Source organism: Pteropus alecto, unplaced genomic scaffold (genome assembly GCF_000325575.1).
Source record: "Pteropus alecto unplaced genomic scaffold, ASM32557v1 scaffold97, whole genome shotgun sequence".
Lineage (NCBI taxonomy): Eukaryota > Metazoa > Chordata > Mammalia > Chiroptera > Pteropodidae > Pteropus > Pteropus alecto.
Genome location: NW_006439713.1, coordinates 4,683,213 through 4,696,331, shown reverse-complemented (window position 1 = coordinate 4,696,331; position 13,119 = coordinate 4,683,213). Strand labels below are relative to the sequence as shown.

Genomic DNA, 13,119 nt, shown 5'->3' with positions numbered 1-13,119 from the left:
GGTCCTAGGAGTGGAACTCAGACCTCTTACTGCACTTAGCCACACCTCGTTAGCAGCCCTTTCTGAGTGTGTGCGCATAAAACAAGCCTGAGGTATTACTTGTTACGCTCACGAGTCTTGTAATTAAACCATGATTCCTGGAAGGTGCAGGTGGGATGAGCAAGTGTCACCTGACAGTTTTCAATAAAATCCCCGCAAAACACTTACGCGTCTACCTTGTTGTTAGCCATTGGGGGCCGTGCTTAGTAAACACTAACCACAGAGGCTTTTGAAGGCTTTCGTAGCAGTTTAAGATCAAAGGTTACTGTGAAGAAAGAACAGTATTAGATTTACAAATAATAACATAAACAGGCATAACGATGAGTGTAGACGCACTTGAAAAATAAAGTATGTACTAAAACGTCTTTGTCTAGACAAACATGGTTTTCCTAGAACATGAGGGAAGATTCCTCGGCAAGCTGGCTTTGAGGCCTCTGAGGCTCAGTGCAAAGTTAAGAGCAGTTACTATGGCAACCTAATATTGTTACTTCCATCTTTTAAGAGTCTGCACATTTAAGCTGGGGATATCGCTTCTTGACTTCTGTGAGGGTCTGGCAAAGGAAGGAAGCATTTTAATCAATATGCCTCTCTTTTACAAAAAAAGAAAAAAAATTGTAGTGGGTCCTAACACGTTGACAAAAATGCCAGATCGAATGGATTTGAGAAATAAGCCCAGTTCAAGACTGGCGGGGCCTCCTAGGGAAAGGAATTCCTTTATGTTCATGGAAGCCCTTGCTAGAAAAGCCATTCCATTCATACTTTTGTAGAGAAGTGAGCAGGGTGTGAAGGAGGGCTGCTCTGAGGCAATCTGCCAGAGCCTATACGTTCTGCACACCCCCTTTTATCCTTTTAAAGTTCTTTGGGCCATGTCTTTCTCCCCTGGACCCTATGAATCCTGCATAAAATCTATCCGAAGCTGTAATTTATTGTAACTGTAAGGCAGTTAAAGTGGACTGTGGGGGCCGCCACGGATAAGATGTGGTAAAAAGAACATTTTCAATTAAACGCCAGAAAATTACAGTAGCTTAAAATTTTAGAGAATCGTAGCCCTTGGGTTATCTAAAGTGCATTATTCAAGCTATTCCTAAACTTCAGTAGGATATATGAGATTAAAATCTTAAAACTGTCAAGACAAAAGTCAAGTAGGTTCATAAAACACCAAGAAAAATTCTACAGGAACAAAATCTATTCTTAAATTTGTTATTACATTAATTTTTAAAATTTTACATTAAATTATTAGATTTCTCATCTCAAACCTTTTTTTTTTTTTTAACTTTTTAGGTTTTGCTAACTTTCATTTTTGGAATAATAAGATTTCTCTTTTGTATGATGCATAATACATTTGTCAAAATACGTCCAAACAAAAAAAAAAGGCTTCTTAATACTTAGAAATATATACATATTCCTTTCCTTGTAAAACTATTTATTTTGTAAAAATGTTTAAATATAAATAAAAATACTGTAACCAAAAGTAGTTGCCTATTTTTAAAAATGAAACTTGTGGTAAAAATAACAACGAGCCCAAACTGTGTAGGAAGTCTTAAGTTTATTTTGGTAGACTTGCTTTTTATAGGCATTGGCTTCAAGTAATGACTTTCCAGAGATGGTTCTTTGAAAAGCTAAAAATGCAAAGGTTGCCACTTTCTTTTATTTCAAAGATGCATAGTAATTACTCAGGAATAAGGATTCACCGTTTTCTGCCTGTTAAGAGCGAACAGATCTGCAGAACGTAAGCCTAAAATGTCTCCCTTTCGCATCCTGAAACTTTGGGTGAGGCTGGCTGCTCTCCTGGTCCTCAGACTCTAGGGTGGGTGACCTCCCTATGTGTGTATGTGGAGGGCGGGGCGGGCACCTGACCTGAGCACCTACCTACCCCCTTCCTCGTCAGGCCCCGTATTTTCACACCAGGCAAAGTGAGCATGCTGCAGCGGCGAACCCACCGACTGCTTTACACTGGACACAAATCCTTCCTACTCTGCCCACGCCCTGCGAACGCAGCCAGGATCTGCCCAGTGCCAAGAGGCACTGCCCCGGCAGGGGCCACGGAAAGCCCAGCTAGTGCTCTGTCCTATTTTAGTGGGCATGTTCCCAAGACTTCCCCTGAAATCTGCTCTTAGCCCAGAAGGGAAGATGTTTTGCCTTGTACATAATGTGGTAGGTGCTCAGCGCACAGCCTCTAAACTGGGAGACCATTCAATGTCCTGAAAGCACACACCAATCCTGAGTCTAGTGGCCGTGTTTTAAAGATGATGAAGAACAGCAGTTTCTGTTAAGACTTTAAAAGTTCCTTGAGATCGAGACTGCAGTGTACAAGAGGGTTTCCCTGATGCTAACAGCTCTAAGTAAAATGCTTTTATTCAGCTGCCCTATAGAAGCGAATTACAAAAGTCTTTGGTTCACAGGAGGCAAGATCAGGTTTATGAAAAACACAGCATCTGCTTTAAGTCCATTTTGTCTCCCTTAAGACAACTGGATGTCGGCACAAGTAAGAACAGTTGTACAAGCACAGAGGCAAAGCGCTACGCCCGCAACATCTCTATCTGCTGTGACGTGGCCACACTTCATTAGTTTTAATTTACAGAAAGGAAATTAAATGATAACGTTTTTTTCCCCAAAGCAGAACTGTCTAGAATAGGACTTCAGCTTAAAACAAAACATAGCATGTTTTTCATTAAATAAAATTCAATGAAATTCAAAAAGTAATGATGGCAGCTCTGAGAGATGACTTGCCTTATATTACAAAGTTTGAGAAATGAAACTTGCAACATTCGCCCGAGATCTTTCTTCTTGATGATGTTTTGCAGATGCCCTCTCAAGGGTGAGTCCATTTTGTAATTTTGGGGTGGTGTGGACTTTTATTTAAACTTGTCACTAACTCCCAAAGAAGATGTGGGCATTTAGGAGAGAGATTTTTTTTTTTTTTTGAGAAAAATAATTCTAATTGAAGTCCTATTTGCAAAAACTACTTTTGAAGTTCTTTTTAAAAGTTGCATTTCCAAAAAAACACATATTGGGTTGGTGTACTTAACTAAACATGTTATTTTTTTCCCTTCCTATGGGACTGCCTGTGCCTGGCTAAAGGTAGACAGATTTTGTACTGAAAACCACAAGCTTCTGGAATTAGCCTAGCTGGCTAAGAGCTGGATAAAGATGGTGCTAGTATACAATAAAGGGATTTTGTTCAAAGCTGAGAGCTCCATCAAGTTTTCTTTCCACTAATTTCAGTTGGGCCTGGCAGGAAGAGAGAAAAGTGGGCAAAAATTGGCTTTTAAGGCTGAAAAGTAATGTGTGATTCACAAGTTCAACAGAGATAGGAGTTACATGGAAAAAGCATGGAGTACATCTGGAAATAGCAAATGCATATCAAAAGGCTTCCTTTCTTTTGTTCTTCGATGGACTCTTTTAGGAGAGCAGATTTTGAAGATCTTTTAAAGCTTCTCTCTGTCTCTCTCACACACACACAGACTCCCTCTTAAATGATGGTTTTCCGTATCGATAACATTTTCTTTCTTGGCAATACAGGAAAAAGGGGGTCAAAAAAGATGACTTGCAAAGAGAATGCCATGCGCTTCTGTATTCTGTGCAGCACAGTCTTGCAGGAACGCTCCACATTTCCAACTGCGCCTGAACCAGGCTTAATGGCTCCAAATCCTGCCTTGTGTGTGGTGAGCGGAGCCTTCATCTCCAGCTGTTAGAGCAAACCGCCCACACCCACACCCAGCAATGCCTAATCAACCCTTTAAGCATCTTGAACTTGATCCCATCACTTCAGAATATGCAGTAAATTTAAACTTATGAAAGGCGCGCTCATATATCAATGTCAAGGTAATTAGCTGATTTCCTCCGCAGTATCATGGCAACCGTACCAGCTGGACGCATCTCTGTAGCCACTGGACAGTTATTGGCCCTCGACCTTCTCTTTTGTTCATTAACACAAAAATAAAATGAGGACTAAGTGCCAATGTACGTTCCAGTAGGAAAACGCCTCCCTGGGCGCTTATAAACAGGATTACCACACCTCTAACTCGGCAATGGCCGGGCCCCCGAGCTTTTTTCCGATTTGTTTTTTAATAGTCTAGGGGTAAAGGTCTCCACTACTGGGAAAATATTTGAATTATTCCTTTGCTGTTTCCACCTAAACACTTTTTTGGAGGGTGGGTGGGGGGAGGCAATAAACACACCTCCAAGCCCAAGCGAGAGAGCAGGTCACACCTACGGTCGGGCTTTCCCTGGACTAAACCTGCCACTTGCCAGCCCTCCACCCGCGGTCAACTTCCAACACCAAATGAAATGACGACCGACAGAACAAAATGAAAGAATTAACAGGTTAATAGGAGAGAGAAAAAAAAAAACAGCCTGTGACTCTAAATTAGTGCTCCAGATCCGCGGGCAAGGAAAGGCGGAGGAACCCGAACTGGAATGCTTGCTGTGGGCTCGTCCCGACTCTTCGCGGCGGCTGCCCGACCTGCCGCCCGGCGCGCCAGGCCCCTGGGGACTACAGCTGCTTGGGGACGATAAGGTTTCTGAGCATGTCGAAGGAGTTGCCGTCCGGATGCACAGTCACGACCTTGCCGTCCTCCTGGTGGACCTGAAGGAACCCGGAATCGTCCAGGCCCACGATCCACACCTTGGGCCCCTCCTCACCTCCCAGGCGGATTTGCTGAGCACTGAAAAGGAAGCGGCCAGAGGTTACAGGGGATGTAACGCGGTGGTCTGAGGCCCCGGGTTAAGGGTTATGCACTACAAAGGGACGGTCGCCAGGGCCTGGGTCGCCAGGGCCTGGGCCCTCCCAGGCGGATTTGCTGAGCACTGAAAAGGAAGTGGCCAGAGGTTACGGGAGATGTAACGACGTGGTCTGAGGCCATGGGGTTAAGGGTTATGCACGCTACAAAGGGACGGTCGCCAGGGCCTGGGTACACGAGTCTGGGCTCTGACTTCCACCAGTCTGAGGGCGCTGTCTTGCTAAGTGCTAGACTAACCAGGGTGATGGCGAGGCCCCACAGGGCGTTAGCAACCTTCTCTTATACCCGCTTACTCCCCTGCCTCATTCTGATCACCCCGGGGGTGATCTGCACCTCTTCCTCGCCTCTGGCACTGTTGAGAAACACTGCAATTCTCTAAGGGTTTTTTTTTTTTTTTTGGCTGGGATTGGGGAAAAAGAAGCAGAGTTGAAAAGTTTCATCTTATTAAATAAAGTTGGATAGCATCAGCTACAAGTTAAACTCATTCTAACTCTTTTGAATATTTTCCAAATGTACCCACTGAATTACATCCTTGTTAACGGTTTTAAAAAGTACAGGAAGCAACCCCGCCCCGCATGCCCTAGCGAATTTTTATTTTGAATTTCAAACCTACAGAAAAGTTGAAATAAAATAGTACAATGAACCTCATATTCTCCCTTCACACCAACCGATACCATTTTCCCTGTCTGCCTTCTTTTTTCACACACACACATGCATTTTGGGGCAGATATTTAAAAATAAGTTGCAGGCATTCTGTCACTTTACACTTAAATACTTAGAAACCATCTCCTACAAAACCATAATACTATTATCACCCTCGAGAAATCAAGTCCTGATACAATAACATCACCTAATGTACAGTCCATGTTTGAATTTCCCCACTGTCCTGTAATACACCCTTCGTGGCTATTTCCTCCCATCCGAGATCTAATTATGAATCACATATTGCATTTAGCTGTCATGCTTCTTTAATCTCAAAAAAAGCTCCCACCTTGTTGTTTTAAGACACTGACATTTTTTAAAGGTCGAGGCCCGTTGGTTTACATACATCGGCCCTTCTGGAACTTGAGATGCATGAAAACCCCTGGAGCATCTGTTAAACCACAAGGCTGGGCCCCAGCCTCGGGGAGGTCCAGGCTGAGACTCCAGAATTTGCATTCCTAACAAGTTTCCCAGGTGAGGCTGCTGCTGCTGCCACCTGGGGATCTCACTTTGAAAACCACTGTGAGCTAGAATGTTCCACAATTTAGATTAGTCTGTTTCCTCGCAATTAGATTTGTCTCAAACATGCTGGTAGGAAAACTCCAGTGATGATCTTCTCACTGCGTCCCACCAGGAGGCACAGGATGCCCTCGGTCCTGTTACTGGTGGTGCCAATTTGCTCAAGGTGGTGCCATCAGAAAGGTAAAAAAATAATTACCTAGACCGGAGCTTAGTTTCTCATTTTAAGATATTGAACTTTGGACTTAATAAAGGAATTTTAAAAGAATGAAGACAAGCCAGCACTGACCTGTGTGCCCAATATTTATAGTAAAGGGGAAGAACACCGTCGGGCCCTTCGTCCTGAAACGTGCTGATCAGTTTCTCCAGCACGGTCACGGTTCTGGCAATGAGACAGTCGGCTCTTAAGGGCTTCAGTTCCGCCCCGTACTCCTTATTATATTCTGTGATGAGGTCATTGATGCATATGGTGGGGTTACTGTTGGTCACGTTAAATCCACAGCCTGGTCAAAATCCAAACAAACAACAGAAAAACATGAGCAGCTCAACCTACTGACGGCATTACACATTTCTCTCAACTACCTACATAAGGCACAGGTTGTACCATCAACTTCCTGCTTCCTGGTCCTCATTTTGAGTTCATTGTCTCTGTGGCCACTTAAGAGAATGACTTATATCTTTGAGTCCATCTTTATTATCCTCATCAAGCCAGGACCTTCCCAACCTTCCTGCCAATAGGTTGGGGAAAAAAGCAAGCTAATTAAACAGAAGCCACGAATGGGACAAAACCATATGTCATGTGGTCCGGCCAAGAACTGCAGCTCGGCACTGAGAATCTCTTGTTTCTTTTCCTACTTGAATAACAGACACAGGCTCGAAAACAAAGACTTTTATTCGGGTCTTAAGAAGTAAACTCTGGATTCAGAGATTTCAAACCTTGTTCATGGCACAACCATAGAACACATCTTTCAATACTCTATCCTTGGATGTCGTTGGTGCTAGGGTTACGATGCTGGCAAGGGGCCAGCCCACGTCCTGTGGCTCTTTTACAGGCTCCCAAAGGAAGGCTTCGGGAAAGTGAGTTACCAGCAGGGTGTGAATGGGGCTTATCTCGCAGCTACTTAACGCCACCACCCTCCCCACCACCCTCTCCGGGAAGGGTCAGTCTTCCTGAATGAACCTCAAAGAGGCCTTAATCAGAAACGAAATACTTCAAGAACTCGGCAATAAGACTAAGGTGTTTTCAGGGTGTCTGGAAAAAAAAAAAAGAAAAAGACTCCCACACAGAACAAAATTTATAACTTTTCTTTGGTAAGTGTTTGGAGCTATTTTCAGTGTGAAGCTCCAGAATGAATGTGAGTGAGTGAGTGAGTGTGTGTGTGTGTGTGTTTAATGTCTGCCTATTAAAATACAAAGCAAGGTAAATTACACCTAGAAAAAAGTAACTATGGCACAGGATCAGAATCTGCAGGTCTTCATTTGCTCATTCATTCAACAATATACACAATATCTGAAGTACCTATGGAGCGTAAGGCATGAAATTTAGTGTATATAGTGCTGAAAATACTGTCTTGTATTCAGAAAATTTAAAGTGCTGGGGAAAATAGCAGCATTGACTATTGTCAACTTAGGCTGTGTCCTTCCAAGAACCAGAGAGTACCCCTGCTGGCGACCGAATCCGGGATCAAAGGTGCACCCCCTCTCACCACCACCCCCGGCCTTAAGTATTTAACAAAAGCTATGGATTCTCTCCACAGGACAGTGTCTCACGTCCCTTACGCTGACAGGACTCCTTGGCTCCCTGAAACCATCCCTGGGCCTCCGGCTATCTGTGGACTCCACTTAAGCATCTCTGTGTCTAGCCCATTTAGAGATGGGAAAGGAGCTTTGAGGGTAAGCAGCAGCTTGCCCAGAATAATACTGCCAGTTGGTAGCAGAGCTGGAAACATAAGCCTGTATTCTTTGGCTGGCACTTCCAACACACGGTCATGAGTCTTCTGCCCAGTGCCGATGTCTGAACATCAAACAAACTCTCCTGGGCAGTATGGGGAGGCTGACAGTTGGATGACCAGGGGCTTAAGAATTTCTAAAACCGATATTGAATCCATCTCCCTGCCAGACCTAGAGGTGCTGAAGGGAGAGGGGTTCATTATCCCACCTTGTCCAGCCTGGAGCTTATCCTACAGGTTACAAAGAACACAACCTTTTCGCGGCCTGGGAAAGTCAAATGAAGAAAGGAAGACCACCAGGAGACCCATGTCAGAAATTAACTTTCTTTTCTTATTACAAAATGGTACAATAAATGTTTATTTTTATCATTTTTTTTTAACATAAATGGAAAAATTATTGACAGAAAGTAGATCTGTGGTTGCCTAGGACTAGGGTAGGGAAGACAAAGAGGCATAAGGGAAATTTTAGAAATTTAGAAAATGTTTTAAAACTGGATTGTGTAGATGACTGTGTTGATTTAGTAAACATTTACTAAAATAATAGATTGTATATTCTCAATGGGTGAATTATAGTGCATAAAAATTATACCTCAATAAAGCTGTTAAACAATGCATGGACTAATTTTTGTCATAAAAGGAAGTGAGATGACTAGCGAACTTATTTTGTATTTTGTTGATATTAAAATATTTGTAATTAAAAAAAATGCATCCAGTTTTCTAGGTTTGGGATACCACTGTACTTTTTTTTTTCTTCTTTAAACTGAGATATAATAGACATACAACATTACATTAGTTTCAGATGTACACATAATGAATGATTAGATTCAGGTTTACCACATAACATTTATACATACTGAAAAACAAAAAATTGCCACAATAAGTTTATTTAACACCTATCACTACACATAGTTACAGAATTTTGTTTTCTGGTGATGAGAACTTTTAAGATCTACTCTCTTAGCAGCTTTCGAATACACAGTACAGCACTGTTAGCTACAGTCACCGTGCTGTCCAGTTCCCGGGGCTCACAGTAGCGTCCCCTCATCCACGGGTCCACTTTCCGAGGTTTCGGGTAGCCGTGGTCAACCGTGGTCCAAAAATATTAAATTTTCCCAACTATCAACATTGTGTGCTCCTGACATCTAACCACTGACATTGTCACGGCTCCATGAGCCAGGATCACCCAAAGTGCACCATCCTCCTTCTGATATACCATCAGAGGGTCAACAGTAGCCTAACACTACGTCACAATGCCTGCGTCACGCATGTCACCTCATTCATCACACAGGTGCCTATCATGTCACATCATCACAAGAAGGGTGAGTACAGTAGAGCGAGATGTTTTGAGAGACCACATTCACGTAGCTTTTATTATAGTGTATTGTTACAATTATTCTGCTTCATTATTAGTTATTGGTGCTAACCTCTTACTGTGCCTAATTTATAAACTTTACCATAGGTATATATGTATAGAAAAAACATAGTATGTAATAGGGTTCAGTACTATACCCTGCAGGTCTCAGAACATGTTCCCCCATGGATAAGTGAGAACAACTGCATTTATTTTATAACTCAAGTTTCTACCATTTGATTCCCTTCATCCACCCATTTCGCCCACCCCCTACTCTTGCCTCTGGCAATCGCCAATCTATTCTCTGCATCTATAAGCTTATTATTATTTTTTTTTTTAAAGATTCCACATATAAGTGAGATTATACAGTATCTGTCTTTCCCTGTTTGACTTATTTCATTTAGCACAATGCCCTCAAGATCCATTCATGTTATTGTTACAAATGAGAAGATTTCATTCTTTTTTATGGCTGAATAATATTCTTCTGTGTGTGTGTGTGTGAATCACATCTTCTTTATCCATTCATCCATCAATTCGGGTTATTTCCATATCTTGTAAATAATGCTGCATTGAACATGGGGGTGCATATAATTCTTTGAGTTAGCGATTTTATTTTCTTCAGATAAATACCCAGAAGTGGAATTCCTGCATTATATGGTAATCCTATTTTTAATTTTTTGAGGGAACGCCATACTGTTTTCCACAGTGGTTGTACCAATCTACATCCCCACCAACAGAGCATGAGGGATCTGCTCTCCACGTCTTCATCAACACTTGTTATTTCTTGTCTTTTTGATAACAGCCGCACTTACAGGGGTGAGGCGTTATCTCATTGTGGTTTATTTTCATCATTTCTAAGTCAATGAGAAGCAGGAGTGTGGAAAGGTGTAAGAAAATGTGTTTAATATGATACCAATTTGGTTTTCTTGGCCACAGATGGGAATTTTAAACCCCTTGAAGCACTTTCAATCAATCTGCCTGTTTTACACACGTATTATATCCTATATTTGTAAGACCCCCCCCAAAAAGTAATCTCATATGTTAATTCACATCTCCAATATAGCCACGTATAAACCATTTTTATTTTTATTAATCTAAAATTGCTGGGGAAAAGGCTTTAAAAACTCACCAATAAGTATATAAAATGTTTCTCCCAAAAGCGTTGAGTTAACCAGAACTCCACCAAGCTTCATGAGGTCACTGTAATAAATATCGTTGGGCCACTTCACTCGTAAGTTGATATCCTAAAGGAAAATTGGCATATTAATCAAGTAATCGATGGGCACACGGGGACCAGTTGAGGACATCCAGCGAAAAGTCAGCTGAGCGGAATACTCTCAAAACTAATGAAACACGGGGCCTCATCCTCTCTTCTTTTTCAGCCAGCTAAATTACTTCTTTAGGACAATCTAGAATTAAGGTGCCTTTTGGAACTAGCAAGAAAGACTTCAAGGACACAGCGGTAGTAACTGAAGCACCGTCCCCACTCGTCACCGATGTTCACCGTCATCAAAACACTGTCTGACGATGCCCATCTTGAGAATTCATTTCGTTTCCTCAGTATGGACCACCAGCACTGTGGAGCATCTATCATATGCTAGGTGCGGGGGTGGGGAGAGGATAATACACGGGTTCGAGGGGCCCAGGCTCGAGAGAGAAAGATGGCCCCGAAGAAACCACTGTCATGAAAGGCGGCAGACATGGTTCGAGTAGAAAGCTATGATGACATCGATGGGGAGCGTGTTCCACCGGTCAGAGATGGCCTTCGACTTGTGTAATGGTAATAGACTTGTCCTCTCCATCCTGAGGGGTGTGGCCTGAGCAACTCCCCCTGTGCCTCGGTCACGGTGGAGCAGTCAAGGGTGGACACTGGTTCAACTGGGCCATCCGGACCCTCACCTCCCCCATGACTCGTACTTGGGGCACACAGACTGGCTTAGATCCAGCAGGCACCAGAGCCACCTGGACTCCTGGACCTGAGGCTGGCAGCCAGGTTGTGCCATCTGTGGGTAGAGGAAGTCCATCTGGAGACATGAGGCTGGAAGAGGGACAGACACACAGCAAAATAAAACTGAGCCCAGAGAGCAGCTGATAGGCTCCGACTTCAGCAGGGCTGGCTTTTCCCGTACGGGGGCCCTGGCCCGGCACGAGCCCCTTTTCTCAGCACTGGTCTGTATGCTGCTTCCACCAAATCACTGCGCTGGCAGTAGTGTCACCCCTGTGGGACAGAGGAAGACACTGGAGCATAAAGAGGACAGCCCGAGGTCGCACCACCTGGACGAGGTAGAGCTGGGATTAAAACACAGGGTTTCCTCGCATCAAGTCCAGGTGCTTAATACGAGGCTCCGTAGCCTGTTGCTTCCAGGAAATCACCTTCTCTCCTTCCAACAGGCCTCCTCATCGCCCCACCGTCTGGAATATGTTTCTGTGCTTTATGAGCTCACCTGCCCTGGCCTAGCGTTCTAGCCTGAGAGAAGAGACGCAGGGACACAAAAGAACCCAAGTACGAGAAAAAGCAGGGTGCTCGCCATGACCCATAACTGAAAGGAGCTTCACAGTTCTTTTCTGTCTAGAATAAGTTTCTCAAAGGCGGGGATATTTTGGCCCCCAGGGGACATTGAGCAATACGGGGAGACATTCCCGACTGTCAGGGTTTGAGGGAGACCTGCTGCATCTCGTAGCCACGGCCGGACACACTGTTCCACATCCTATAACGCACAGGATGGCCCCCAACTAAGATGCGAGGGCCCAAACACCCACGCGCCAAGGTGGAGAAACGCTGGCCTAGAAAATCTATAATGCAGAGACCTTTGTCCTGGTCCCCCTGGCAGTTCCCTTCTTTCTTCTCGCTTGCCTTCCCATGTCCCCCTGTGCCCCGCACAGCCCCTGCCAAAGCTCAGAAACACCCCCCAACTCCGCAGGTGGCACTTGCTTCCGTGCCAGGCCTGCTCAGACGCCTGGCTGTGTTCTGAGTTCCCATGTTCGGATCGAGTTGATGATGCAGCTTATGAAATTGTGGGCTCCCACGCAGGTAAACAGGGACATCTATTCCAAAGTGAAGAGAAAGGCTGCATGCTTATTTTTTGTTGTCTCAATTAATCATTTATTCAAATGGCTGATGCGGGCCTTGTGTCTAAAGCATTATGCTAGGTTCTTTGAGGATCAAAATAAAACTAGTTCTGCATTCAGAGAGCTGCTTACTCTGTTGGAGACAGAACAGGAGTACAAATAACTTTGCTTCAGAGCAAGTCGTGGGAGATACCACAGAAGAGGCTTAGCTATTTGAAGGGAGAGCCTGCAGCTTGAGGGTTCAGGGGCCAGCATTAGAGCTGGGCCTCCAGGATGAACAGAACGGCCAGAGTAGGAGCCCGACATAACAGCTGTAGGTAGGAAGGAGCCGGGGAAGACCCCCCTTTTTATAGCCGTATGAAATCCTTCCAGGAAAACTGAGGAGGGTGATATGGTAGGTGGGGGCCAGGTATGGGGGAAAAGGCTTTAGTAACTCTGTTAACCACTGTCTTTTCCTTGTCTTCTTAATAACTGACACCAAAGCATCCAACAGTAACGAAGAAGTGGGCACATCTGTCCCTACAGCTGGGGCCAGAGAGCCCCAAACAAACCTGCACGTTGAACTCAAGCAACTGCAGACCAAGGATGGCTCTGCTGAGCACAGGCCGTAGTAATGAAGGTAGGAAATGAGAACTTTTGAGATCTAAAAAATAAGGCTTTTCACCAGAAAATGCAGACAAATAGCCCCATCCAGTCCAATTGCATCCAAAAGAAAAAAAAAAAAAAAAAAAAGACTCACCCTTACTAG

The 13,119-nt window shown here is 44.0% G+C and overlaps 1 protein-coding gene across 7 annotated transcripts in view; it reads right to left on the bottom strand.

Moving 5' to 3' along the window:
• Positions 1–1,566: 1,566 nt before the first annotated feature.
• The window catches only part of HLCS (holocarboxylase synthetase), a 178,256-nt gene continuing 166,703 nt past the window's right edge, over positions 1,567–13,119 (bottom strand). For 6 of the 7 annotated variants that reach the window (XM_015593119.2, XM_025050179.1, XM_025050180.1 and 3 more), the window contains 3 exons: positions 10,432–10,546; positions 6,292–6,505; positions 1,567–4,706 (listed from right to left, as the gene is read on the bottom strand). In XM_015593119.2, coding sequence (XP_015448605.1) covers positions 4,535–4,706; positions 6,292–6,505; positions 10,432–10,546 — 501 coding nt within the window. In that variant the 3' untranslated portion in view covers positions 1,567–4,534. Of the gene's footprint in view, positions 4,707–4,837; positions 4,849–6,291; positions 6,506–10,431; positions 10,547–13,119 lie in introns of all 7 variants that reach the window. The other variant, XM_025050178.1, reaches the window with a different exon arrangement.